Genomic DNA, 27,898 nt, shown 5'->3' on the forward strand with positions numbered 1-27,898 from the left:
CTTGTTTCTGCTCATTTTTGGGTTAATTTTGCAGAATTTGAGTAATTCCGGTTTTAAGTGTTTCAATTTAAATTTGACAGTCGCATTCGTGCACGCTCATTCGAAATAATTCACTTCTGAGTTGGATTTTGTCAAAATCAAACCTTCTCAGGAATGATATTTTGAAATCTTGATTTCACTAAAATTTTGGTGAATTTGAGTAACTTCAGTTTTGAGTGTTTCAATTTCAGTTTGACAGTCGCATTTGCTCACGCTCATTTGAAATAACTCAGTTGGATTTCGTAAAAACCAATTTTTTTGGTACTTATTTTGGAGTGAATTTTGGCAGAATTTGTAATTTTTATTATTATTTTTTAGTAACACCATACCTACTCAGGAATGATATTTTGATAGTCGATTTGTCGATTGATGATAGTCGAGAACAGAACACTGATGAAGTCTGCAAGTAGTAGACGAAATACGTATCTGTCAAGATATTAAAAATATATAGCGGAATTAAAAGGAACAACTCGTCTCTTTGTATTCACAGTAATGCATTCTGCTAAAACGCTCAACCAAACCACGATATTTTGAAGTTTTGTTTTCACTCACTTTTGGGTGAACTTTGCATTATTTGAGTAAATTCGGTTTAAATATTTTCTGAAATAATTCATTACTGAGTTAGATTTCGTCAAACTACTCAGGAATGTTATATGAAGTTATGTTTTTACTAATTTTTTCGCGAATTTCGTTTAAAGAGTGAAAAAGAAAACTGTCAAAACTCATTCCTGAGTTGGTTTGGTTTTGACTAAATCTGGGTGAAAATTACTCAAATGAACGTGCAAGCTACTTGCTGCCAGCACTTTAAAGCTGACAATTTTGACAGCTAACCCAGTCGAGCAAAGCGTAACCAATTCTATCTACAGACTGTCCAGGGGAAACAGACTGGCCGATGCAAAATAAATAGGCACTGGCAACGTATGTTTTGCGCTTGCAACACTGTCAGTTTTGCTGGGCGTAAAGGGCGTTTGGTGTCCAGCACTGGATCTGTCAAACATTGGCCAAACTGTTTCCTAGACAAACTGTAATTCTATCTACAGTCGAACTCCGAACCCAAACCAAACTCAAGCCTGTTTCGTCAGCTGTACGCGCTCCAGCGCTCACTCTGTCAAGGCCAACTAGATCGCGCGCGCAGACACTACAACAAAACCCCGCAATTGAGAGCTTGTGGAATGCATGCATGGCTTTGTTCTGCGATCGCCATGTTTCTTTTGCTTGTGGCGCCACGCCACGTGACAGATTTCCAGCACCAATTTGGGGTCTTTTTGCGCCTCAAATTACGCTGTGGTCGGTCACGATTGGGCTAAATGATTCAATTACGGACAATTTTCCACCCAACGACGAAGTCGTTAGGCTTGCAGAACTTCAAGACCGGTTTTTGCGGCGATAGCCGCCGCCACATGAATGAAACCAGTTGATAGCGCACCCACCGAAGGTGGGTGACAAGACTTCATTAGAAGTCACTTAAGTGTGGGTGCGGTAGTGCAATTATCAAGCTTGTAGCGTCAGCTCAGAATTGGTTCTTGGAACAACTTTCACTGGCCCGTTGACATCTATTACAAAAGACCTGCCGTCGCAATGATACATTCCTTCCTGCTTCAGCGAACATAAATCTGTAATTTGACATATGCTTACGAACCACATTCCTACCCCTCTACACAGAATGCTTGCGGAGCCAAGATCGGCATTCGGCGCGCGCTGCTGAACCGTCCGGACGTCGTTTCGATCGGGGTGGTGTGGGACTCGGAACGGCCGGCCGCCGATCAGGTGCACTCGGTGCTGAAAGCCGTCGGGACGTCGCTGCGGCTGTGCGACGTGTTCCACCAGGTGTCGGACCAACGGTGGGCCCAAACCGTAAGCCACGAGCTGGTCGGAGTGGTGTCGTACTACGGCAAGCACTACACGACGTTCTTCTTCCACACGAAGCTGCGCGTGTGGGTGTACTTTGACGATGCGAACGTGAAGGAGGTCGGGCCCAGTTGGGAGGGGGTGGTTGACAAGTGTACGCGGGGACGGTATCAGCCGTTGTTGCTGTTGTACGCGTTGCCGCAGCCACAGCCCCAGGGGCAGCAGATCACGCCGCAGGAGCTGGCTGCGTTGCAGCAAGCTCAACATCGCCGGGCTGTTACGCCGAGTCCGGAGAAGGCGCCGATGGGTTCGCAGAACCGACGGGCGATTACTCCGACTCCGAGCAGAGCGGTTTGTGACTACCAGAATCTGAGTGTCATTCAGAGCAAGATCTTCCCGAATGAGGAGAAGGAGAACTACATCAGTCGCAAGGCGGTGCAGAGCGTGCTACACGCTCAGCAGTACCAGAACCTGTCCGTTATCCAGGACAAGATCTTCCAGCAGCAGCAGCAGCAACAGCAAGACGTCGACAAGGAAGGTGGCTACATCTCCAAGAATGCGTTGAACGCGCAGATGAGGAAGCAACCGATGAATCTTCACCGTAGCTTGAGCGCCGAATCCGGCCAAGTCTCGCCACCCTCTTCCACGTCCTCAACCTCCTCCCCAGACGGTCTATCCATCCCGGATCACCTCAACCAACCTCGCCGACGAGACTCCGGCAACTGGAGTGGCGATCGCAACTCGGCGTCCTCCTCCTCCTCCACAACCCTGGACAATCCGTATCTCTACCTGGTCGGCAAGCGCAACGGCAGCGTCCCCGCTAGCCCCACCCGCCAGGGTCAGTTCTACGACGCCGGGTACGACTCGTACTCGCTCTCCTCCACCGACTCCTTCCCCCCAAAGCACGCAGCCAACGCCAACAACATGCACCTCGCCAAGATCCCCGAATCGGTAGTCCTCAACGGGGACTGCGAGAAGCTCTGCATGGAAGCGGACCAGCTGCTGGAAAAGTCCCGCATTCTGGAGGACGCCCACGATCTGGAGACGGCTTTGGTCCTCTGCAATGCCGCAGCCAGTAAGGCTCGGGCAGCCATGGACGCACCCTACAGCAACCCGCACACGATGACGTTCGCCCGGATGAAGCACAATACGTGCGTGATGCGGGCACGATCGCTCCATCGGAGGATCCTGATTGAGAAGGGCGGCGAGATCATCAAGGAGCAACAGCAGCAGCAGCAACAGCTGGCTTATAATTTGGCGGGGATTGGGACCGGGGGTATTGCGCACCGCCGGCAGAACAGCAAGGAAAAGCTGCTGAGCAGTGGGCGGCAGAACAGCAAGGAGATGTTGAACGATAATACGGGGACGGTGCCGAGGAGTTCGCCGTCGAAGAACATTGAGATCTATGCGACGCTGCCGAAGAAGAAGGTCACGCTGAAGCTGGTGGAGGCGGAGAACATTGAAGATGTTATAACGGGGACGGTTGACGTGAAGCCGGAACGGGAGAGTCGGTCGTTGTTTGGACGGAGTAAGGATTCGAAGGAGAAGCGAAGCCGGAGTGAGGATCGCAACAAGATCAATCGGGACTTTCAGCTGGCGGATCCGGCGTTGATCAACGCCAAGGATACGCTGAAGAAGCACAAGGAGGAGAAGGAGTCCGACAAGAAGGAGAAGGACTCGAAGGGTGGCAAGAAGCAGCACAAGATCCGTCGGAAGCTGCTGATGGGCGGGTTGATCCGGAGGAAAAATCGATCGATGCCGGATCTGACGGAAGGAGCTGGAGCTGCGGACGAGCAGGCCAGCGCGAACGCACCCATCAAGCAGATGGTTTCCATCGATGACAGCATGGTGGGGCAGAGTCTGGCTGCGGACGCAGCCAACAGCGGCTACCTGTCCGAGGGGCACTTTGACTACCAGGTTTCGAACACCAACCCGAACCTGGAACGCAGCAAGCTGATGCGCAAGAGCTTCCACGGAAGCGGCAAGACGCTGTCAATCCCAAAAGTGCCCCCTCCACCCCCGGTAAGACTGGGATCCTCGCTGACCGGACCACAGTTCCAGCAACAACAACAACCCCCGCAGCAAATGCTGCAAGTACAAAAGCTCCCCCTCAACGGTGCCAACCTTCGCCACCTGGAGTTCCAGGAGAGTCACCCCACCCCAGCGTCCCCCATCGAGCCCTACCACAAGGCGAACCTCTCCAACCTCTCCACCATGAGCTCCAACACCAGCATGAGCGAAGACTCGTGCCAGACCATCATCACGACGTGCGCCGTCGTCCACCAGGAACAATCCCCCATGAAGCCGCAAGATCAGCAGCCCTACCCGTCGTCATCAGCTTCCGTCGATGAAGTTGACACGATCGTCAAGTACAACCCCACAACCCCTCAGCCAACCCAAGCTGGAACCGGCCTGGAACTCCCCCCGTACCCGAGCCCCCCCTCGACCACGTGCCATTCGCGCCAAGCCAGCGAAGACTTCCCGCCCCCTCCCCCGGCCATCGACTTTGAACCCCTTAACGAGCAGCTAAGCGAAATTCAAAGTCTCCAGCAGCAGCAGCAGCAGGGTGGCAAAAGCACGCAGCCACCGCAAAACACCACCAGCATCCTGGCGCAGCTGCAAGCCAAGCAGCACCAGCTCATGATGATGAACAAGTTGCGCGAGCAACAGCAACAACAACAACAACAACAACCCCCCAACAACCCAATCGCCGCAAGCGAAATCCTCAACGAAACGACCCGGTCGGAGATTTGGCTGAAGGAACTGCAGGCGAAGCAGGTTGCGCTCAAGCAGCAACAGCAGGCGCAGAATTCTTCGATGCCGCAACAACAACAACAACAGCAGGTGACGTCTGCGATGACGCAGCAAGCTGGGAATGATCAGCGCAGCGTGCGGGATTTGGCGTCGCGGTTCGAGCAGATCAAGATGGCGCCTGCGGTGCCGACGCAGCCCCTGGCTGCGTCCAACATCCGTCCCTACCCGAGCCAGGAGCTGCTGAACGGAAATGTCAAGCAGGTTTGTTGATTTAATGGTTTTGTTTTGTTTTGATTTTAATGAAATTTTGTTTCGTTACAGAATTCGATGCTTCCGCAGCCATCGAACGTCCGGACGGGTATGAGCGGATTGTTGACCGATCAGAAGCCGAAGCTGACGGCTTCCCTTTCTTTAGATGGTGCTGGCGCCGCAGGCGTTGACGAGGTGGACTGTGCGTTGGCGTACAAGATGCTTCCGAAGCCGCGGTACGACATTGCCCAGTCGCAGATCCAGGAGGAGATTCGCGAGGTGGAGATGCTGAACCAGGTGGTTCAGCAGACGCTGAACAACGCTGGAAGCGTGGGCACCGTCGGTGCCCCCAAGCGGTCCAAGAAGAAGAGCGTTTCGTTCTGCGATCAGGTGATCCTGGTGGCGACCGCGGACGAAGACGAGGACGATACGTTCATTCCGAACCCGATTCTGGAGCGCGTTCTGAGGACGGCTGGCAGTGGCGGAAGTGACAGCGAGGAGGCTCCTCGGCAGGGCCAGAACTCGCCGCAGCCAACGCTGTCGACCAGCATAACGTACCACCCGATCAAGACGCAGTCCAACAGCCAGTACTCACTGGCTGCGGACATGCACAAGCAAAACATGGAGATTCAGCGCCAGCTGCAGCAGCAGCAACAACAGTACTATCAGCCTCCGGCTGCGGAGAGCTACTCGACGCAGTACGCAACCATTCCTAGCAACGCGGCTGCGTTCAAGGCGCAATTTGCCCAGCAACAGCCGCAGCCATCGATCTACCAACAACCTCCAATGCCGCAGCTTCAACAACAACAACAGAAGCCTCGACTGTACGACGATTCCGGCAGTGAGCACAGTTACGACATGCGGAATGGGTCACCTGCGGCGGCGTACACTAGCGTGCCAACGTCCCCGTACATGTCCGTTCCCTGTCCGATCGATCAGGGCTTCCAGATGGTGTCGGCTTCGCCGACCATGACGACCACCTCGATCCCGAACCCAGCGCTCCCGCTGGGACTCCGTCAGAATCTCAACTCGATGCTAGCACAGCAGGGAAGTCCAATCCTGAGGCAGCAGCAGCAATCTCCGCTCATGATGTCCCAGCAACCGACCTCCAACGTCTACCAGAAGCCACCCATGTCCTATCAACAACAGCAGCAGCAGCAACAACAACAACCCCAAAACATCCTACAGTATAACACTAATCCTAACGCGTATTACAGCTCTCAACAGCAAACTCAACAGGTTCCCTCGCCCTACCAGAGGGTACCCCTCCCGCACTACCAGGACTCCCCCTACCACGATCTCCCCCTGCCCCAACAATCCCAACCCCTCAGCAACCCCCAGCTTTACCTCCAGCAACAACAACAACAACAACAAAAGCCCAAGAAGGTCTCCTTCGAACCGGGCACCAAACCCGGCTCCGACTGTCCACCCTCCCCACAACCCCAAAATCAACAGCAGCAACCCGCCCAATCCGTTGACCCCCAACAACAGCAGGTAGGCCTCCCCGTCACGACCCGCGTCGCGATCGCCACCTACAACAGCAACGGCTCGTCCGCCATCGTCAAAGCGTCCTCCAAGGCGGTGCAGTGCAGCCTCTGCCGCAAGAAGCACTGCATCCTGCCGGCCGTGTACTGCTCCGACTGCGAGTTCTACATGAGCCGGTTTCAGGTGCCGGCGGCGAGGCGGTGATCGTGAACGTTCGGCGTTTGCGGCGTTTGCTTTGAGGTTGGAATTGTTTGGCGTGTACTGTTTTTATGGCGGCTTCGGCGTGAGTGTCAGTTTGACAGTTGTCGCGAGCGTTAGAAGCGTTAGCGCAAACTTCCATTTTAATGCAAATCTGATTTTTGTTCTTTCCCAGTAACGAAATATTCTAGCAAATTCCTTTTAGAACAGTGTAACAATTCTGCTAGAATTCTGTAAGAAAATCCAGCTCTGTTAGAACTCTGCTAGAATTCAGCTAGAACGTCGTGACTGGGTTGAACGTTGAAGATTCAGCTACAAATTTGTTTAGCTTGACGTTTTAGAGAATGCCAAACAAGTGCCGTTTTGTATTCTGATCGTTGGCTGCTGCACGAAGTGATTTGTTTACATTTTTTGACCCTCCCCGCAAACGTCAAACCATACAAAATTGTTGCCGGATCTTTCCCGGAAGAGATTCGTAAAAAAGATCCGACATCAAGTTGGTATTGATTTGACGTTTGCTGAGCGAGTCAAAAAGTTTTGTTTTTGTGTCACTTTTTGCCACCCTCAGCAAACTTCAACCCGCACAAATTTGTTGCCAAAACTTTTTCGATAAAAAGAGTTTGTTTTCTTTTTATTCCTCAAAGAGGTGAAAAAGCCCAGTCACGACGTTCTAGCAGAGCTGGATATTCTTACAGCATTCTAGCAGAAATGTTCCACCGTTCTAGCAGGATTCTGGCAGAACCAGTTCTGCTAGAATATTTCGTGACTGGGAGTGAGGTTATGTCACTGCTTGCAAACGTCATTATTTGGGGTTACAAAGTACACGCTCATTCAAAATAATTTATTCTTGAGTTATTTTTACCCGGATTTTGCAAAAAAAAAAACAAAATTTGAGAATGAAAATAACCAAAAAAAAAAAAATTACATGAGCGTGTAACGAGCTGTCAAACTACACTGTCAAGCTGAAACATGGAAGAAAACAATACACGCAAAAAAGTCAACCAAAACAAACGTCGCAAAACCAATCAATTCGGTAACAAAGTGCAAATTAGTTGAGTAGTTGTGTACGATCGAAAAAAGTGCCTTTGGACGAAAATGGCGGGGGAAAGGCCTGCGGCCCGTCCCCGTCCTCGTCCGTTTTCCAGCTGCTGTGAAATTTTGTAGTAGATTTATTTAACTAAAACAAGTATTTTCTAGAATTTTTTCCGACCCCGCGGCCCAGTTTGAAACTGGCAGCCCGGGTCGAGAGAATTAAGTTTAGAGGTGGAGAGAGTTAAAAATGGCTTCTTTTGAAAAGATACGCCGCTCCACCGAACTTGCGCACGCGATTTAGGCAAAGACTATATTCAAAATAAAAAAAATCATGTTTAAGGTTGCTGCTTGCTGGGAGAGCCTCGCGCTCTCCTGTTGATTGTGATATTTTTCTGCTCGGAAATTTATTTAAAATAAGCTAACGTCTTCTTTATTTCCCCTCTACTTATTTAAACTAAATGTTACTCCTTAAGCTACGATAATCAAAAAACCCCGTCCACTAGTTTTAAGGTTAATGAAAGTATTTTACACAAAAAAGTGCTAATCAAACAACCATTCCCAATACTGCCGATTTTGACTTGAAAGTGCATTTTAACTGTATTATAAAACGAGCGATAAAACTCGACCTCCAACTTCGTCGACATTCCAGACATAAAAGACACACAGCCGTTAATTCGTTAAGTTAGTGTAAACAACTGTAATATTCTCCTCGATGGAAGAACAAGGGCGAGCCAACTCGTAACCTGGTGAGATTTACTGCCAATCCGTTTTGATGAATCATGTATTTTTTTATAAACTTTTACACTAGTACGATAAGCGCAGAATTTTAGTTTAGCTGTAAGACTGCTTCTCCTCTTTCCTTTACCCGTGTACATTTGTTTCGCTTCTACCCCTCTATTCTTAATGCTTCTTTAAGATTTATGTTTACTTTTACTGCAAATTTTATTAAGATTTATAACGTGTATTTAAAAAAAATCAACGAACAAAATAATGAAATAAATTTCTTCTCTATTTTTCAGAAAAATAAAAAAAACCATTGTTTCACTTTAGAAGTGTTGAGAAACTCCCTTACCTACAACCTATCAACATTTTAAAGTCTAGTTTCACCCTTTGGACTCAACCTAAAATTTGAAGTCACCCTGCCACGCGATTCGTGTCGCACGCGCCGCAGTGTTGCATGACCTACTCTGATGTTGCGCACGTCACGTAGCGTCACACTGGTTAGCTGATGCAACTCGGGTTGCCTACCTGCAGGCGTTAAGTGGCAATATCTAAACGGTAAAACAACACTTCAAGTGCATACTTCACCGGGTTGGTCAGTCACCATGGTTCGGTATAAAAATACAAGTTTAAATTTAAATGATATTACACATTTCTTCCAGCTCGAGGTTTTCCGCTCGGAAGGTGCATTTCTGCCTGCTCTTGCATTGAATTGACCAACAAAGTTCGTTTAGTATTCTTCTTCAGCAATAATAGCTCAGCTTATTTTGGCGAATCTCCGGCCACAATCTGTTCTTCACTTGTCTTCATCAGAAGATAACCATAGCTTGGAGCGCCACCTCTACCACAAACGTCTCCTGGTTCATTGGCCACCTTTACCGATAGCTCACTTTGTTAGGTATTGAGATTGTGATTAAGCAACTGAATTTGACCAGAATAACTTTTGAATTACCTCAATACCCACGATAAACATAGAAAATCATGCATTGAATGTTCAGTCTGAAGTCGGTGTTTGGGAAATGTGCCTGGTTTTTCGGAAAGAAAAAGTCTGGAGTTTTTTTTTTAAATGGTCCAATAAGGCCGATGCAAATATTTAAAAAAGTTTGTCCCTCGGCCCTGGTCGAGGTCAAGGGGGGGCAAAAAAATAAAAAAATATAAAAATTTAAATAACAAGCCATAATCTTCACATTTAAATGAAAAAAGTGTTTTAAAGTGCATTTTACACTAGTTCAGTTGTTTTGCAATCATTAGTTTTCAAAAAATCTAAGATCTGACAAAAACAAAAATTGTATCGAAAAAAAAAGATTTTGCATCGAAAATTTTCAAAAAATCTTAAGATTTTTTAATAAACCCAAACATGCTAAAAATGATTTTAAACGCAGGAGAATGTATTTGACACATTCCGCCGTGACGTTGCAACGCTTTGACTTTTCTTTTTTCAGTTTTTCGGCTGCAACTCAACAAATACAAAGAAAATGTATATATGTTATTACAGATTCGGAAAGGGCATTAAATTTCCTATAAGAAACAGTGTTGAAATATTATTTTCAGCGAATATTCTATTTTTGAGAGGAGAATATGTAGCGTGACGTTGCAACGCGTGACTTTTTCTCAATCCTGACCCAATTCATGTTTTGCCATTAACTCTGCTCTGTTAAACGGCAAATTTTGAGTTCTTCTTCCATTTTTAATGTAAAATTGACCAACAAATCGAATGCAATCATTAGTTTAAAACTTTTAAAAATATTTGTACCAACCTAATCAAAATTTTCACTTTTTGCTTTTTGGGTGTTTTTGAAACCGCTTTGAGTCAGGGGTATTAAAAAAACACCCAAAAAGCAAAAACTGAAAATTTGGTTTATGGACCTTTTTTAAAAAAAACTCCAGAAGTATTAAGTATTAAGCTGCCCAATTTTGGAGCCGAACTAGCCATCGATGGACTGAAAAGCAATTTTTCATGCTCCACTGGTTTTTGTAGAATGTTATGTTAGATGTTTATCGTGTAAAATGGAAATAAATCCAGCAATTTTGGAGAAAGTCATTTTAATTTACGATTAACGATCACTGCTTGTATTCAAAAAAAAATTGATACTTTTTTTTGGGAAATCGTTCCGGAACTTGTTCTTTACAACAATTGATTGATTCGAAAATGTTTTAAAATGCCATGTTAAATGGCAGAGAATTGAATGCTTAAGCCTCAAATTTGTTACCGGGCAATATGTAGTTGTATTTTCATAACAAATTGAACAAAGACATGAATTTTATTCGGTCGTATTGGGGTCTCCAAATTGGATTTTGAGGTTATTTCATAGAAATCTGGTAAATTTGGTTCAGATCAGGGGCGCCGACTCTGGAGGGGCACGGTTATTTCTGCCCTCCTCAAAATTTGGCAAGGGGGACAGCCCATACATTGTGCCCCCAGAAATTTTGGAAGAAAAATATTCTTATTTCAAATATTACACAGAAATAGTTGAAAATAATATTCAATTGGAACATTGATTGTACTGCCGCTCCAATCTAGTCCGTCCCATATGTATTTTTGTCAAAAATGAGATAAACTTCACAAAAGTCTTGTTTTTACATGTTATTTTAGCCTATTATTTATTTTAGTAATGTTTGTTCTAAAAATTCCAAAATAAATATGACTTTCGTGCTGTCCCATATGCAAAATAAAGGCAAGTCAGTTTCTCATATAGAAATGTCTCACAAATCGTTTGAGTGGATGCAGAATTGTTTAAATTTTACAGAGTATGTCTTTATGAATACGTAAAGCATAAAAATATCATTATCTGTTCATTTCTGATGAAATATTTGAATATTTAAAACGAAATATTCCAAACCTTTTTAGCTTTTTTTTTCTTGAAGGGAAAACCACGAATAGAAAAAATAAAATGCATACCGTTATGACTAATGTCTATACCATACAATTAGTTCTATATTGTTTTGAATTGATAGGCTTGATCCTGGTTCTGAAAAAGATTCCACCACCGAAAAGCGGATTTTTTTAAAATTAATTCCTACGGTTAAGCAGATGAGATTTGCATCAATATGTCATTTGCCTCTGTATTTCTTAAATTTCTGGTGTCGTTGCTGGTCATATTTTTGTATCTTGGAATCCTATAAAAATCTGAAATAAACAAATGTGTATCATTTGGTGACCATTAATTACTTGGAAAACTTCCAAAACAAACCTGGAAATGACAGTTGAATCAGGATGAATCTCTGGTGTAAATGTTCAAGCCTACCTTGATACCATGACTGACCTGCCTTTATTTATGGACAAATAAAGTCAAGTCGGTCTCTTGTTGAAAATTTCACAAATTTACAATCAAATTGTTAATTATTTAATAAAAAATTTATGATAGTGGTGTTTTTTAGACTGATATCGAAATAACTTAATAAAAAATTATATAGAAAATGTTTGTTTAGAATGAGAAAAATGGTGAAACTTTTTTTGGGCTTCTCACAGCGTTATCTCAGCACTCTCTTTTTACATATGGGACGGACACGATTAGAGCGGCAGTGTACACACGGATAGAATTCTTGTTAGCGAATCCGCAAAATAGTCTTCGAAATCGGAGAAATTTTTTGAACAAAATCTTTTACGCAAACTCTTGCGAAAACAATCATCAAGTTTTCAGACGCAACATTCTGCGATTTGCCATTGTAGATCAGAATTTAGTGAAAATAAACTGAAAAACTTTTCAAAATGGCCATTTGTTGACAAAAAATGCTGATAAATTTGATATTTTTTGGGTAATTTTAGAAAGGATTTGAAAAGATTTCAAATACATTTGTTAACCGTAAATCGTTCTTTACAAATTTTAGCCAAAAAATACAATTGTTTCAAAAAAAGGAAATTTTTGAAGAAAAGCGGTGCGCTTTACTGAGAAACCGATAAATTAAAACAAAATCTGAGACAATTCAACATTATAATCATAAAAAAACACAAGTGTATCGTGCCAAAAAATCAGGGGATTGGAAATAATACTAAAAATAGGAAATTTTCAGGAAATCAGCATTATTGAGTATTGAGAATGTATTTTACAACGTTTGATCAAACGACCATATTTTAAACTACAGTAGTGGATACAGATGTGCAACCCCAGGATTTTTTTCCTTGAATTCATTTTAAAAAAAATGCAAATTTTTGGTCGTATCAAGTAAATTTTTAAATTCTTAAATTCTAAAATTCTAAAATTCTAAAATTTTAAAATTCTAAAATTCCTTAATTTTCAAATTCTTAAATTTTAAAACAAAAAAAAATGTATCATAATTTTGAAATTTTCGATTTTTTTTCAACATTGAATTTTATTGCAATTTCTAAATTTCTCATTGTTTATATTTCTGAAATTCTACTTTTGATTTTTTTAAATTTTCAAGCCATGGGTTTTTTTTTGTTTAACCCTAGAATTTTTGTACTATTAGAATATTTTTTTTTCAAATTTTAGAATATTGAATTTTGTGAATTTGTTATTTTTTTTGTCTTAATTTCAACTTTGAAAAATTGTTGGTTTTTTTAATGTTGAATTTTTAAATTTTTGAAGTTCTAATTTTTTTCTTTTTACTTTTGTTTGTATTCTAAATATTGATTATTTTTATTATTGACTGTTTCTTCTAGAAAATAAGTGAGAATATGCCAATTAGAAGGAATTCGCCTTCCAAACATATTAAAAATTCCCCCCAAATAACATTCTCGATCACGTTTTAATAAATTATCTTTTCCAAAAAAAAAAAAAATGATTCCGGATGAAAAAAAAATTGTCGTACTATTCAAATTAGTAAAATTCGTGATATATAAGGAATTTAAACATCTAATCGCCACTCTTACATATCGATTTCGGAAAACAACCGTGTCCCCCTCCACATTTTGGACTAGTCGGCGCCACTGGTGCTCAAAAATATTAATTTTTCAAGAATAGCTTTGAAGCTTTCTTCTTTATAAAATAAACATATTGATTCCTTCATACATTTTGACCTAAATGACAAAAAACATTGAAAATGTCACACACAATTCACGTTGCACGTGTGCAAAGTGTTGCATGGTCAGCATGTATGCAGCGTGTCACACATGTTGCACGCGACGTATCTCACAACGCTATTCAGTGACGCGTTCTCGCGTTGCCTACATGCAGGAGTAAAGAGATATTCTGCTACGGCGACACTTTGACTGCAATAACACTTCCAGTACAGACTTCACTGCGAACTTCAGTCCCTAGTTTATACAATAGTATTCAAGTCATATAAATTTGAGCTTAGGATAACTCATTGCACTATGGGACGAGTTCTAAAACTGCAACGTTGTACGTTTTCGTAAAAATCGCCTATTCATGGTTTGATTGCTGAATAAACTTTCTTTCAAATCCGCTTCCATTTACACAATTAGAATTAACAAAATAGATGAGCGATCACACGGTATCTGCAGATTTTGTTGCCAAACATTCTGTTTCTATGGTTCGCAGTTCTACCAAATGAAGAGAGTTTCGAAATTAACGTGGTTGTTACGCAGAAATTTCAAAAGACGGATCATTGTAATCACAGCAAGTTTCATCAGGATTTGCTGTTTAAATTTTTTGATACAGGTTGAGTCATCTTGGATATCACTTTTCTTCAAGTTATTACGAAAGCGTGGCACAATTCAAGCTTGCATAGAAAGTCAATCAATGGTTTGATTTGAAGTCGGTGTTTGGGAAGCGCAATCATTTGCTGGTAATTTTGACATCTTTTGGCAGGGACACCTTTCTTTCAAATTTGTTTAAAAACAAACCAGCCCCACCTCGTTTCGCTGCTTTCAATTACACACACGCCCGTTTTTAGTGATATAATTTTTATTCTCCACTTAAGGGGACACCTTTTGTTTGTTTTCCTGTTGGTTATTACACTTTTTTCGTTTCTTTTTTCATGTTTTCTGCTGCTGTTTTCCTTTTTTTCTTCCTTCCTTCTGCTGCACGATCTAACAAAACTTCTATCATGTCACAATAATTTTTGTGTGTGTCTTCTAAATGTTTTCAAACACGCAAAAGTTACGACTCTAATCGGTTAGCGACTGCGCTAACTAACTTTCAACTCATTCTTGCTCAATCATTCTTTCGCTCTACTCAATAGGATTAGAAGCTAAACAAAAATTGCAGTCACGCTTACGCGGCACGTCGTGCCGCAACAGCGGCTGCATTTTTTTTTCTTTTCATAATTTTAATAGGAAGGAAATCTGATTCCGATTAAAAAATGTACAAATAAGATTTACAAAAGCGCGCGCATCGCGCTGCCGCGCGGTGAAAATGAGAGTGCTACTAAAAAAAGTGTGTGTGATTTAGGAAAGGCGGGGGGAAAACGGTTAAAAAAGACAATGCGATATGGCAGTTACGGAGTATGTTTGAGTTTTACACGCTGGCGGATTAAAACGAAGTTTTTTTTTTGTTTATAAAATAGTTAACAAATCAGGAAGCCAATCTGGATGGGTGGTTAACAAACAAACAGAAAAAAGGCTCTAGTCAATATTGTTTTTTTTTTCTGGGTAGGGGAGGGGGAGATGCAATGAACAACAGTAATTCTAACTACTTCTAACAACTCGTCTTACCTGCGTCTGCTGCGTTTCTCTAAATGGTATTTTTTTAAATGTATTTTTATACGATTTTTTTTTCTGTGTATGATTCGTTATTTGTGGACTGGCTGATTTTTTTTTTGTGCACGAAGGATGACGACAAACTTGATGAATTTGGCATTTTTGTAACTTTTCTTTCTCTGAATATCATGGTTGAATTTTTGCTGACCCTTTAAAAAATCGTGCTGCTATTTCTGCGCTCTCAACAAAACTCGTGTGACTCGCTTCTTCCTCTAACAGCTATGTTTTGATTTGTTCAATAAATTAAATATTTAAAAATGTGTGTATGTCCTTGCCTTAATTTACAACTAGACAGTTTTATCTTCTTCTTCTTTTGTTTACATTTTAAAGATATACACAGACTATTCTGTTTGCCTAAATGTGTGTTTTTGTTTGTTCCTAATCTCTTCGTAATGTTCCAATGTTTTTCTTGTTTGTTAAATAGTGTTAGTCTCGCTGCTTTCGCCATCATTCAAATTTTTCTATACAAGCCTACTTACTGGTAAAGTGCGCGGTAAATTTTGCTTGTGCACGCATACATATCAAATTAGCTGTTTTCATTTACTTGTTTTTTTTTTTACTTTATTCAACTGTACAAATTTAAACCCCATTCAAACAGCGTTAATAATAACATTCGCTATTAATTTACACACACGCACGCAAAACACACACTCACACACGCTGAGGAAATTTTCGGACAAACAACACACCAACCAGAGGGCACGGGGGCGAAGCCTATCAGAGGTCCTTGAGCAGGGCGCTTTTGGCGTTCTTCAGCTTGTCCAGCCGCTTCAGCAGATGGTTGTTGCACGTCTCCAGCTCCTCGAGGCGGTCCATCGCTTCGCGGTTCTGCAAAAATCGAGAAAGATATTATTTAGAATTATTTTTTTCATGATTTTTAAAGAAGAAAACGAGAAAATAAAAGCATCATGCTTTTAACGGACAATCGTCACTCGCCATGATGTTGGAATTTGTTTGTGGGTGGGTTGTAATGGTCACATGTAATGTATTTTTTTCATTTTTAAGGTGTTTAAGATGTTTTTGGGATAACTGCTTGATTTTTGTTAAACATTTGTGGATGATTTATTAACAGGGGAAACTCTTGCGTGTAGTTCCTTTTTTACAAATGTTAGAGAAAAAAAAACTCAAACTCAAACAACACTTTTAACAAAATTACATGACTACATATTTCGCTTCGCTCGCACGAAGATAATCGATTTAAGAGACGATAAAGCAGTGATGCATAACTTTTTTTAGGGGATAAGGGAAATTCTCCGCGGTATCTCCAGGGTAAGTTATGCTCGGAGTTTTACTGTTTTTGGAAATGGTTAAAGGTTTGGGTAAGTTCTATGATTATTGAACATGTTTGTTTAACAATGACAAGTAATTTCGAACCGTTTACAATAATATTGTATTGTTTCTTTTTTGTCGTTGAGCTAATTTTTAGTAAAAACAGTGCTAAGCAGTGTTGCAAAAGAGTGATAGAAAAGCTATCAATAGATAATCTCTGCACCAAAAATATCCGAGAGTATAGCGGCCGTCACTATAGCTTGTGAGATCTCTTCTTGTGTCTCGTGCTCGTGATTCCCAGCGATGTCATTCTCTCTCTATCACTCCTTCCCTTTTTCTCGACTATGCGCTCTCACCGCTGAGTCTCTCAATCTCTCCGAAAACTGCAATGAGAGAACGCGAGATGGCGATTAGGAGCCGACCACGCATGACGCCCCTTCAAACTGCGTTTGCAAAATTGGTTTTGTGGCGGCTTTTGTGGTTAAACGATGTTGCGGTAGGATGATCGTGGAAGCGAGAATGAGAGAGAAAAGGAAAATGTCAATCGCGAGTGGGTAAACACAAAAACGTGTTCGGCTATGTTCGGCGCTGAGAGTTTAATGAAGAGAGAAGAGCAGTTGTATTTGAGGCATGAATATTCAGGCGAGATAATTGTAGTTGCTGAGAGGTGATATTTTGATATTTTAACAACCCTGGTGCTAAGTGTACAGAACAGTTGCAATTTATTTTTGAAATATTTTGAGATGAAAATAGAATTTGATATTGTTGCTAAAATCACGATCAAGACCTGTGACGATCTGGAATTGCTAGTGAACGATAACTGAGTCTTTCGGGTGCACAGCAACCAAGGAATAACTAAAAATGTTATTAGTCTGTTATTACAATAACAATCCAATAACAAAAAAATCATAACGGCGAATAACAAATCTTGTGATAAATAACATAAAATGTTATTGGCATAGCATTTTCAAATATCAAAAAATGTTATTCTCAAGTTATTTCCGTCTGCTCGGGTTGGCTTTCAACCAATATCAGACCCGGGTAGTAAAGCCGTAATTTTTACAATTTTGATTATTTCCAGTATGAGGAATTGTTGCTAGCAATGCAATTAGCTGATTCTACTACCACATAACCACCAAAACGACGTAAACGCCACGGGGCATAAGATTTAATGAAGTTATTTTCAAAACCTTTGTTTTCTTATAATATTCGGAAAGTACAAAATAAGGCTTAGGGTTCGTTATAAGGCTCATTTTATCAAAATGCTATTTTTCCTAGATCAGTAGTGTCCCTACCAATGACTTGCACGTATTATAAAGTATGATTTATGTTTTGGTTATTTTTGTAGAGAGTTTTTAAAAAATCTTGTTTAGGTGGGGCAAGTGTACCATATGGATTTTTAGTATGGAAAAAATACGAATTGCTGCAGCAACATATTTAAACATATTAAAAACTGATAAACAACTGTTTAAAAAATTGTCCATACACGATATAATAATATCACGCAAATTTACTATTTATCATCTAAGTATTTTTTTTTTTCGTAAAAATGGTAAAATTTTTAGTAAAAAATTATTTTTTAATCTAAAAATGAAAGAAACGTTTCAAATACATCCTAATCTGATGTATCTAAGTGATAATAGTTCAATTGTTAGTAAATTAGCATATTTTTTCATGCATTGTTCCTCTTGCCCCAACGGGTTGTTCGTCTTGCCCCACTAGTCGAGTAGAACGTACGGAAAATCTAAAAAATTAAGATCATTTTTTTACATTAGAAAACTTATTTTTTTAAAAACTTGTTCTATCAAAGTCTCAGTCAAGACCTGGAATAAGATGATTCCAATAAATCCGACAGATTTTTTAACGTTTTAAATGGGTTATAACGAGCATTTCCTTAGCTTGTTACACTTGCCCCACTTTCCCCTACTCGCGACACCATACGGAAAGTCTTGAGAAAATTGTTAAATTTTTTAAAATTTTAGAAATTAGATATATTAGAAAATATTTATAAAAATATTACAAATTAAAACAAAATGGAGTTTCCCATTTTTTTTTTAATTTTTGACATTTGGAGACTCTTTTAATTTTTTGGATTTATTTAATATTTATTTTTTTTATTTTGAAAATAGAAAAATAATAATTTCCTAAAAAAAAAAATCTAGAAATTCAACGAATTATTTCAGAAAACAAAATTAAATGATTGCAAATTACCAAAATTTTAGATTTTTTTTTGAAGTTTTCATAATTTTAGAAATTTTAAAAATATTATTTTATGTTCCAAAACTTTTAGAACTTTTGGGAAAATTTGTTGAAACATTTTACGATTTTTTAGTTTTTTTGATGCTTATTTGTAAAAAAAAAGTGTCTTGCATTTTTGAAAAACTCAGCCTGCATATATTTTACTTTGATCAGCCTGCATATATTTTACTTTGATTGCGAGTTTGCCACAAACAAGTTTGCGAGTTTGTTTATTTGTTTGTTTGTCTAATAAACTCTTTAGTACGTTACAAGGATTTTTTTATAAAAGTGATCATCTTGTAAAATTTGTTTATGTATTTTATATCAGTGGGGCCATTTTTTTAGCGGAATCATGTATTTCTTGAACGAAAATAAAGTAATGCGTTTTTTCGTTTTATTTTATTTTCTTCCTTTAAGGCTAGTATGCAGATCGGAAGGAAAGGGGTCAAGAAACAGCTTTACGAACAGCAGAGCAAAGGAGAAGGAGCGTTTTCTTGGGGCTTTCCTTCACCCTCTCTGGCTTGCTTTCGCTGCCGCTGCTGCCCATTTGAGTTTTTTCTTGACCGGTTCCTTCCGATGTGCGTATACCACTTTAACATAAAATTTAGAGTTCTGCGACCCCATTTTAGTCAGATTTGAATAGTTGTTTGCCTTTCAAATTACAAAATGGATTTTTTCAATGTTTCAATCCCGCCATTTTGGCCGCCATCTTAGATTTAAAAGTTTAAAATCACTTTAGCGTAGTTTAGGAGTATTTGAGGCCTTCGGATAATCGGGTCTGGACTGAACTTTTTTTAACATGTAATAAGGCCGATGCAAATATTTAAAAAAGTTTTTGTCCCTCGGCCCTGGCCAAGGTCAAAGGGGGCAAAAATAAAAAATATAAAAATTTAAATAACAAGCCATAGTCTACACATTTAAATGAAAAATGTGTTTTAAAATGCATTTTACACTAGATCAGTTGTTTTGCAATCATTAGTTTTCAAAAAATCTAAGATCTGACAAAAACAAAAATTGTATCGAAAAAAAAGATTTTGCATCGAAAATTTTCAAAACATCTTAAGATTTTTTAATAAACCCAAACATGCTAAAAATGATTTAAAACGCAGAAGAATGTATTTTAATTTGATTTCAGCTGGTTGCACTTGAATTTTCATTGAAATTTTGAAGTTTATTGTAAAAATTTTTTTACCCCTGATTTTTCGGGCCAATTTTGAAGGGGGGGGGGGGGGGGGGACAAAAACTTTTAAAAATATTTGTACCAGCCTAAAGAAAATATTAGTGAAAACAAAAAAAAATCTTAAATTTTAAGAGTTCTTCTTTTCAATGCTTTTTGAAGATCGATAATAGAGTCCTAAAGCCCTATGCCAGTTTCTTTGTACAACGGTAAAAACACGATTAAAATCCATTTCCGATAACTTTTTTCATTTTAATGCAAAAAAAAATAATTACAAGACAACATTTTTCGGATGGATCAACTATGGTCCCCTTGGAACGAGTTGTCAAATAGGACCTTTTCTATCAAAAGGGCCGCGAAGTTACGTTTTTCTTCAAATTGATTTAAAAATCAATTTTAAATCCTTTGCGGTCGTACAAAGGATCTTTGTACTCAGATAGTGCGTCCATCCCGGGAATTCCCGGGACAAAAATCCCGGGATTTTTCCAAAATCGGGAATTCCCGAATCCCGGGATTTTTTTAAATTTTGTTCCGGGAATTCCCGAAATTGAAAACAAATCAAATTTTGGTTTGGAAATTCAGATTTGGTTGTGGAAATAGAAATAGAAATGAATACTTCGTACTCGATAAGAATTTTAAAGCATTAAAATTTGTAATCGGCATGTATCAGCATTAATTTGGCTTGTTAGGGAAAATTGCTGAAATTTTAGTTTACAGATCCGCAAAATGCCTTGCGCTTTAAATATTTTCTATTAAATTTTATTTATTTAAAAAAGAATTGGTACTATATTTTGGTATATTCATGACTAAACTTGAAAAAAAAAAATCATATTTTATTATTTTTCATCAAAAACCGGCATCTGTAGCAAATCAGGACAAAAGTAAAAAGTTGAGACTGCTGTTTCAGCCAATTTTTTTTACGTAATGTTCTGATTGTTTTGATTGATTTTAGTTACAACAGGAATAGTACAAAACAATCAGTACACCGATTTCTAAAGTTATTGCTCTAAAATCTCCTGTATCTATTCAGACTGCAGTCCCGATTATCTCCAATTGGCGGTAGTGACTTAGGACTAATTTTAAAAATATGTTTTAATATAAAACATAAAATTCTAAACTTATCTAAAGTGTTGTTGTTTTTTATTTCTTGTTGTTTTAGACAGTTTCAATGAAATTGTTTAAGCTTTTGTAGTTATGTTATATAAAAAAAAATAAAAAAGAAATATATATATATATATATCAAATTGCGGTTCATTTAAATTCCAAAGCACATCAAAGAGCGATTTTTTAATGTATTTTAAGCTATCTTAAAAAAACTGCTGTCCTTGCTAAATTGAAGTATAAATTATCACCAATTAACAGTATTGAGTTAATTCTGTAATTTTAGGCTTGAAAAACATAACAAATATAATGAAAGCATAGATTTTATTACTGCTTCAAAAATTTCCCGGGATCCCGAGAATTCCCGGGATTCCAAAAATATTTTTCCCGTTTCCCGGGAATTTCAAAACCCGGGAAAATTGGACGCCCTATACTCAGAAAAGCTTTATCGTTGTGAACAATAATATCACACATTTATGCTTAATTTAAGGACCCAATTGGTTGAAAATTTGATTTCTGGCGAATTTTTATATCGAAGTCCGCGTAGAGGCGGGGTTTGGTTGTAGAGGGTTAATACATTTATCGATTTGGTGAACCGTTTCAAGATATTTCCATCTAAAAATGATATTTGGCATAATTTTTCCAAAACTTTTTGTAATTTTATTTAAGGGGTTACATACATGTAAATTGGCAAAAATTTCAGAGGTTGGTTTGAGCACACGCTTAAACTTTTTTTAAATCTGTTTTCAGGGCATTAACATATACATTTTCATCTATCAATAAAATAAATTTGAACACATTTGGTTGTATATTTGCCGAGATATAGCTATTTGAAGTTAGCAGTTTCAAAAAACGGGTGCCACGATATCTCAACACTGCTTTGACCAAATCGGATCAAAATTTTGGTAAACACTCGTTAAACCGGTCCCGTGTGCATGACGAAGGCCGATTTAAAAAAAGTGTATTTAAAAAAAGATAAAGATATTTTTGTGTTTTTCATTTAAAAATTCGTCCGTTTTTTATTTTTGTATTTTTTTAAACAGGTTTAAAAATCGGGCTTCGTCAAGCACACGGAATATGTCTTGAGAGTCTTCACCACAAATTTCAGCCGATTTGGTCTATCCCATCTCGAGATATCGTGGCATCCGGAAATCAACTCGGTGTTCCGAGAAAAACGCTCACAAAGTTTGACAGTTCGCTTTGCGCATGCTAAAATTTCAAATTTAAATCGTCTTCTACTCACTTAAATCATGACATATCTCCATGAAACTTTCAGGAGTGATTGGAATTCATCTTTGTAAAGGATTTAATAAATATTCGAAATTATGAAATATTGAGATTTTCTACATGTATGTAACCCCTAAAGTCTTCAAGATATGTAGAAACATCGCCTTTTGGTACATATATCTCGAAAACGATTAAATTTAAAAAATAAATAAAATGAGCAATTCTCTACGAAATCGGTCTTTTTTCTTCAATTTTAATTTTTGTATTTTTTAATCCGACTGAAACTTTTTTGGTGGCTTCGGTATGCCCAAAGAAGCCATTTTGCATCATTAGTTTGTCCATATAATTTTCCATACAAATTTGGCAGCTGTCCATACAAAAATGATATGAGAAAATTCAAAAATCTGTATCTTTTGAAGGAATTTTTTGATCGATTTGGTGTCTTCGGCAAAGTTGTAGGTATGGATATGGACTACACTGGAAAAAAATGATACACGGTAAAATATTTTCAAAAATTTCAAATCAAGACTAACATTTCAAAAGGGCCAAACATTCAATATTACGCCTTTGTAAAATGTTAGTCTTGAATTGAAAATTTTGAAAATATTGTTTTCGATAAGATCGGAAAATTTTACAAATGTTTCATATATTAACATTGAAAATCGGACCATTAGTTGCTGAGATATCGACATTGAAAAATGGTGGGCTGTTTGGGTGAGACTTAGAAAACATAAATTTTCCTGTTTTTAAACCTTTGCATTGCAATATCTCAGCAACTAAAGGTCGTATCAACAAAGTCCGAAGAAGCAAAATATAGAGAATTTTCTCAGCTTTTCAAAAATATTTTTTCCAAAAGTGTGCAAACATGTGCACTAATTTAAAAAAATGAAAAACTGCGACTATTTTCAAAAAAGTCACCTAAAAATGGATTTAACTTGAAAACGGTGCACTTTATCAAAATTTTACTAAAGTACTTTTCGATTGCAAATTTGATTTTACATCGAAAAATGAAGTTGAAAAAGTTTTGCGACCAATATTTCGATTTTTTGAAAAAATCAGTATTGATTAAAAAATTCATAACTCGCTCAAAGATTTTTTGCACAACCTGAAAATTTCTGAAAAGTTGGCATTTTATGTCCTCTAAAACATATCAAAAAATAAAAAAAAATAAAAATAGTGTTTTTTTGCAAATCAAGTTTTAGTGATATAAAGTTAAATAAAAAAATCACCAATTTTTTTTTACCGTGTATCATTTTTTTCCAGTGTAGTCCATATCCATACCTACAACTTTGCCGAAGACACCAAATCGATCAAAAAATTCCTTCAAAAGATACAGATTTTTGAATTTTCTCATATCATTTTTGTATGGACAGCTGCCAAATTTGTATGGAAAATTATATGGACAAACTAATGCTGCAAAATGGCTTCTTTGGGCATACCGAAGGTACCAAAAAAGTTTCAGTCGGATTAAAAAATACAAAAATTAAAATTTAAGAAAAAATACCGATTTCGTAGAGAACTGCTCATTTGTAGAAACATCACTTTTTGGTACATATACAGTCCAGACTCGATTATCCAAAGGCCTCGGAAAAATTTCACTTCGGATAATCGAATCACGAAAATAAAACAAAAAAATCGATGCCTAATTTTTTATTGTCGAGCTTGATCCCTAAATGACCTCTAAACTGCCCATGATCACATAAATGTCCCATATGCATTTTCGTCACTTTTGAGTTATTGATGCAGTTTGGTTGTTCTAGAAATCAGGAGGAAATCCACTTTTTTCGCGAAAACTTAACAGGTAGCCTTCTGTGTGGGACAAATTGGTTTTGCGTTTTTCTCAGCTTGTGTTTTTGCATATGGGACATTTATGCGAACATGGGCAGTAAGCTACGTTAAAGTGATTTAAAACTTTTAAATCCAAGATGGTGAAATCCAAGATGGAAAATGCATTTTATTATTTAGTAGGCAATCAACTATTCAAATTTTACTAAAATGGAGTTGCAGAACTCAAATTTGATGTTTAAAACAAGAAAAAGAAAAAAACGAAAAAAAAAATTTGTTCGTGGTTCGATTATCCGAAGTCCCATACAAATCTTCGGATAATCGAGTCTGGACTGTATCTCAAAAATGACTAAATTTATTTAAAAAAAATGTTTTTAATTTTGAATTTGATCTAAAAATACATCTGAAAATACATCTAAAAATTAGGTAATTTTGTTCAGCATATTTTCGTCGTTTCCGAAAATCATGTTTTAAAAAAATTGCAAAACTGTTGAATCAATGCGAAATCATAAAATCAAGAAATAATCGTTGTCCGATGTCTCAGAGCACGCAGGTTTCAATCATCATAAGTTTTTTTTTTTTGACAATAGCTCAAAACGCAAATGACTCAATTTGCCTTCCCAAAAAAGTCATAAAAGATTCCAATTCGCCTAACACCGTCCAACCCATCCCACTCCCGGCCTGCTTAGTCGGTAATTGACCTCATAACACAGCAGGCGCGCGCGCGCCCGCACCTCTTATAACCTTGACTCTCGCGCTAGTGTCTTCAGGGTGCGCCTATAGGCATGAATCACTTCTTCACACCTCAGAGTAGTCATGAAACGACTCCCACTCCCTCTTATTCATCCATTTGATGCTGCAGCTACTGCTGCAGTAATGACTCTTTCTGCAAAACCCACAAAAAAAAGGTTAGCTCAAAATTCAAACTCAAAGCGCTCCCAACCACGCCACTCCAGATGGGGTTTGAGGCGCACGTTCCGGAATTGAGTTAGCACGGTCACAAACGAAACACAAAACTCCAAACTCTTAAACTCTTTTATGGGAATTTCTCAAAGGTTTTGCTCACATATTTTTTTCGGTTGGTTGTTGGGTTGGTCGTCGAAGAGGGGCGTTCGCAAATTAGTTCATGACACCACCCCGGTTCGGAAGATCTCAAAGGTTAATTGACGGAGCCAGTTGCAGCAGTGCAAACCCTTATTAGTTAGTCGAAGTCAGTAGTTGTCGTCGTAAGAGATAGTAAGTTCGCGCGCGCAAAAGAACATAATTTTAATTTTAATTGCAGCCTAATTAATCGATTGCGCCAACGAAGGCAGCTCGAGTTTGCGTTGTGTGGCAATATACTTGTTTTGCTCGCAGTTGTCGAAGGTACACAACTCAAGGTGGTAGGCAGATTATTATTACTAGTTATTGTGTCGTCAATGAGGGTGCGCGTGCGCAAGTTCTCAAGTCAAGTCAAAGTCGCAGTTGTCGCGCGCTACTGGCAGTGGCACTCGTCCCAGAACTGGGTGATAATTGGCTGTTCAAATTGAAGAGATCGGTCAGAAATCTCTCGCCATCCAACTATTCTAGAAAAAAAAAATCCAAAGCCTCACCTCCCGCTGCAGCTTTCTCCGCTCGATCTTGAGGTCACTTTCGGCCTTTTCCGCCGCCTCGGCCGTGCTCTTGTACCGGATGACCTGGGACTCGGACCGGGCCAGGCTGGCCTGCAGGTTCGCGATCTCCTGCTCCGCCTTTTGCAGCTTGTATTTGTAGTCGGTGATGAGTTTGTTGGCTTCTCCTGGAATAAAACGTTTATTTATTTCTGAGCAAAATTAATTCAATAAGATTAGGTGTAATTCACATACGTTGTGCGTCCTCGTAGTCGTCATCGTCCAGGGCGCCGTTTACCGAGCTGTATTTGCGGCCCTTGGTCTTGATGTCCTTCAGCTGTTGCTGGAGCTGCTGCACCTCCGTTTGCAGTTCCTGCTTTTCCTCGGCGAACTTTTTGAGCCTTACATCTGCGGGTGGGAAAGAGGGAGAGAAAATTTAAGGTTAACAATAGTTATTTTGCCAAAAAAAAAAAAAAATAAATAATAACATAATATGATAAACAAAATATTTAGTTATTACTTCTGCATAAATATTTATAAAATTAAGTTCAATAATATAAAATTAACTTAACTATAGTTTTTATCAGTATTTTACCCAGTTTACCGTGATTTTTACGTGTTTTAACCCTATTATACAAACACAATATAGGGGAACAGCATCTAATTCCAGCGTGCCTCTAATGTTGGCAGGTCAGAACTTTGACATTCAATTAAAGCTAATTAAAAGCGTTTTCAACTGAAATCGAGTGATAAATAGCTCAATAAGAAGTGAGCAAGCAAGTTTGTATCAAAAGTTTTGCAAAATTAGTTGTTTAAATAGTGAAAATCAGTAAATTGGATTGAGTTAGGAGCGAGTGCTTAACCTGCCAAACATACGAGAATTTCCCCTACACAGAAAAAAAACATGGTAATATTACATCTGGGAAGGAGTACATCTTTTATGTCAGAAAAAAGGTGTAATTTTACCTCTGGAAATGTGTAATTTTACCACTTTTCTGGTGTAATGTTGCTTTTTCATACATCATAAAAGAGGTAATATTTAACCTTCCAAAATTACAGCTTCCAAATTTACATATTTTTTTTCTGTGTACAACTGAAATTGACGATCATGAAAACAAACAAAATTTTTGAAAAATAATTGGAAAACCATTGGTTTTTTATTCTGGTAATACTTTGCAAAAAACTTTTGGATATTTTTGAGAATTTTTAGCTTAGTATCAGTTTTAAATCTAAATTTGACGACAATGTAAAAATGACTATAAGGCATTCTTAAAATTGTTTAACCTTATGTTCGTTTTTTTTTTCAGATTTTTCAGATATTTCTACTCTTTTCAGAAAAGGGCTTTAGTAGAAACTTAAGCAAGATAAAGAATAGTATGGACAAACATTTTTTTACAGAGCTATGATTTTTAGAAAAAAAACATGTTTTTAATATTTATTAAAAAATATATTATTTTTACAACACAAATTTTCATTTTTTGATTAAATCTTTTGTTTTTTAAGTTATACCAGTTCAATGTAAATTTTAGGAAAACAAATATTTTTGATCAATTTCTCATATTTTTGTCTTCTAAAACTGATAAAATTGCCTTTAATTTTCATTTGTGTACTTTGAACATCCGACAATTTGGTAGTTGCCGAAAAAAAAAACATAGTGGCAAAAGGTGCGAAATTTTGTATGATTTTGCCCTTATTTATGTTTTTTTTTGTAGAATACTAAAATTTTCACAAACTCCGTATTTTTTTAGTATCAAACGGGGCGAAATTTGTATGCATTTTACCCTTAGAAAAGTTTTTTTTTTGTAAAATACTCAAATTTTCACAAAATACCATATTTTTCGAAAATTCTCAAATTCTAATAATTTTTAATATATCAAACGAAGCAAAGTTTTGCACGCATTTTCACTTTATTAGATTTTTCTTTCTATAACATAAAATTTTCACCAATTGCGATTTTTTGGAAAATACTCAAATTTTCAGAAGATAGGCATCAAACGGAGCAATGTTATGTATGCTTTTGCCCTTTTTTGATTTTGTAAAATACTAAATTTTTTACAAACTCAGTATTTTTTAGAGAATATTAAAATTTTCATAATTTGCAATCGTTTGGAGCGATATTTTTTGGTAAAATACTCAATTTTTCACAAAATACCATATTTTTCGAAAGTACTCAAATTTTCATAATTTTTAAAAAAAATATCAAACGAAGCGATGTTTTGTACGCATTTTCACTTTTTAGATTTTTTTTATCTATAACATAACATTTTCAGAAAATACTAAAATTTTTACCAATTCCGATTTTTTGGAAAATAACGTCATGATTCGAAATCCGGACACTTAGTACCATATTATTTTTGTTATAGCTGGCAAAAAATCATGAAATAAGTTGGAAATGTAGAAATATCATCAGGATTTAGTATAAACAGTTAGTTTTAGGAGACTGCATGCAAAATATGCCTTTTCTAACAATTTTTCATCAGAATTTGAAAACTAAAATGATTTGTTGTGCTTCGAATCCCGGACACTGTTAAAAGCTGATTCGAAATCCGGACACTTTTGCTTCGA

General features: G+C 38.3%; 2 protein-coding genes across 11 annotated transcripts in view; one reads left to right on the plus strand and one right to left on the minus strand.

The window, feature by feature from the left end:
* LOC6036976 overlaps window positions 1–7,569 on the plus strand; it is a 110,904-nt gene extending 103,335 nt beyond the window's left edge. For all 3 annotated transcript variants that reach the window (XM_038248297.1, XM_038248303.1, XM_038248298.1), the window contains 2 exons: window positions 1,702–4,902; window positions 4,963–7,569. In XM_038248297.1, the coding sequence (XP_038104225.1) occupies window positions 1,702–4,902; window positions 4,963–6,579 (4,818 nt within the window). In that variant the 3' untranslated portion in view covers window positions 6,580–7,569. The remainder of the gene's footprint in view (window positions 1–1,701; window positions 4,903–4,962) is intronic.
* An 8,083-nt stretch (window positions 7,570–15,652) lies between these two features.
* LOC6036978 (leucine-rich repeat flightless-interacting protein 2) overlaps window positions 15,653–27,898 on the minus strand; it is a 122,689-nt gene continuing 110,443 nt past the window's right edge. For 7 of the 8 annotated variants that reach the window (XM_038249403.1, XM_038249404.1, XM_038249405.1 and 4 more), the window contains 3 exons: window positions 25,589–25,741; window positions 25,337–25,521; window positions 15,653–15,775 (listed from right to left, as the gene is read on the minus strand). In XM_038249403.1, coding sequence (XP_038105331.1) covers window positions 15,665–15,775; window positions 25,337–25,521; window positions 25,589–25,741 — 449 coding nt within the window. In that variant the 3' untranslated portion in view covers window positions 15,653–15,664. Of the gene's footprint in view, window positions 15,776–24,986; window positions 25,261–25,336; window positions 25,522–25,588; window positions 25,742–27,898 lie in introns of those variants that run through there. The other variant, XM_038249406.1, reaches the window with a different exon arrangement.

The sequence above is a fragment of the Culex quinquefasciatus genome, chromosome 1, assembly GCF_015732765.1.
Source record: "Culex quinquefasciatus strain JHB chromosome 1, VPISU_Cqui_1.0_pri_paternal, whole genome shotgun sequence".
Classification (NCBI taxonomy): Eukaryota; Metazoa; Arthropoda; class Insecta; order Diptera; family Culicidae; genus Culex; species Culex quinquefasciatus.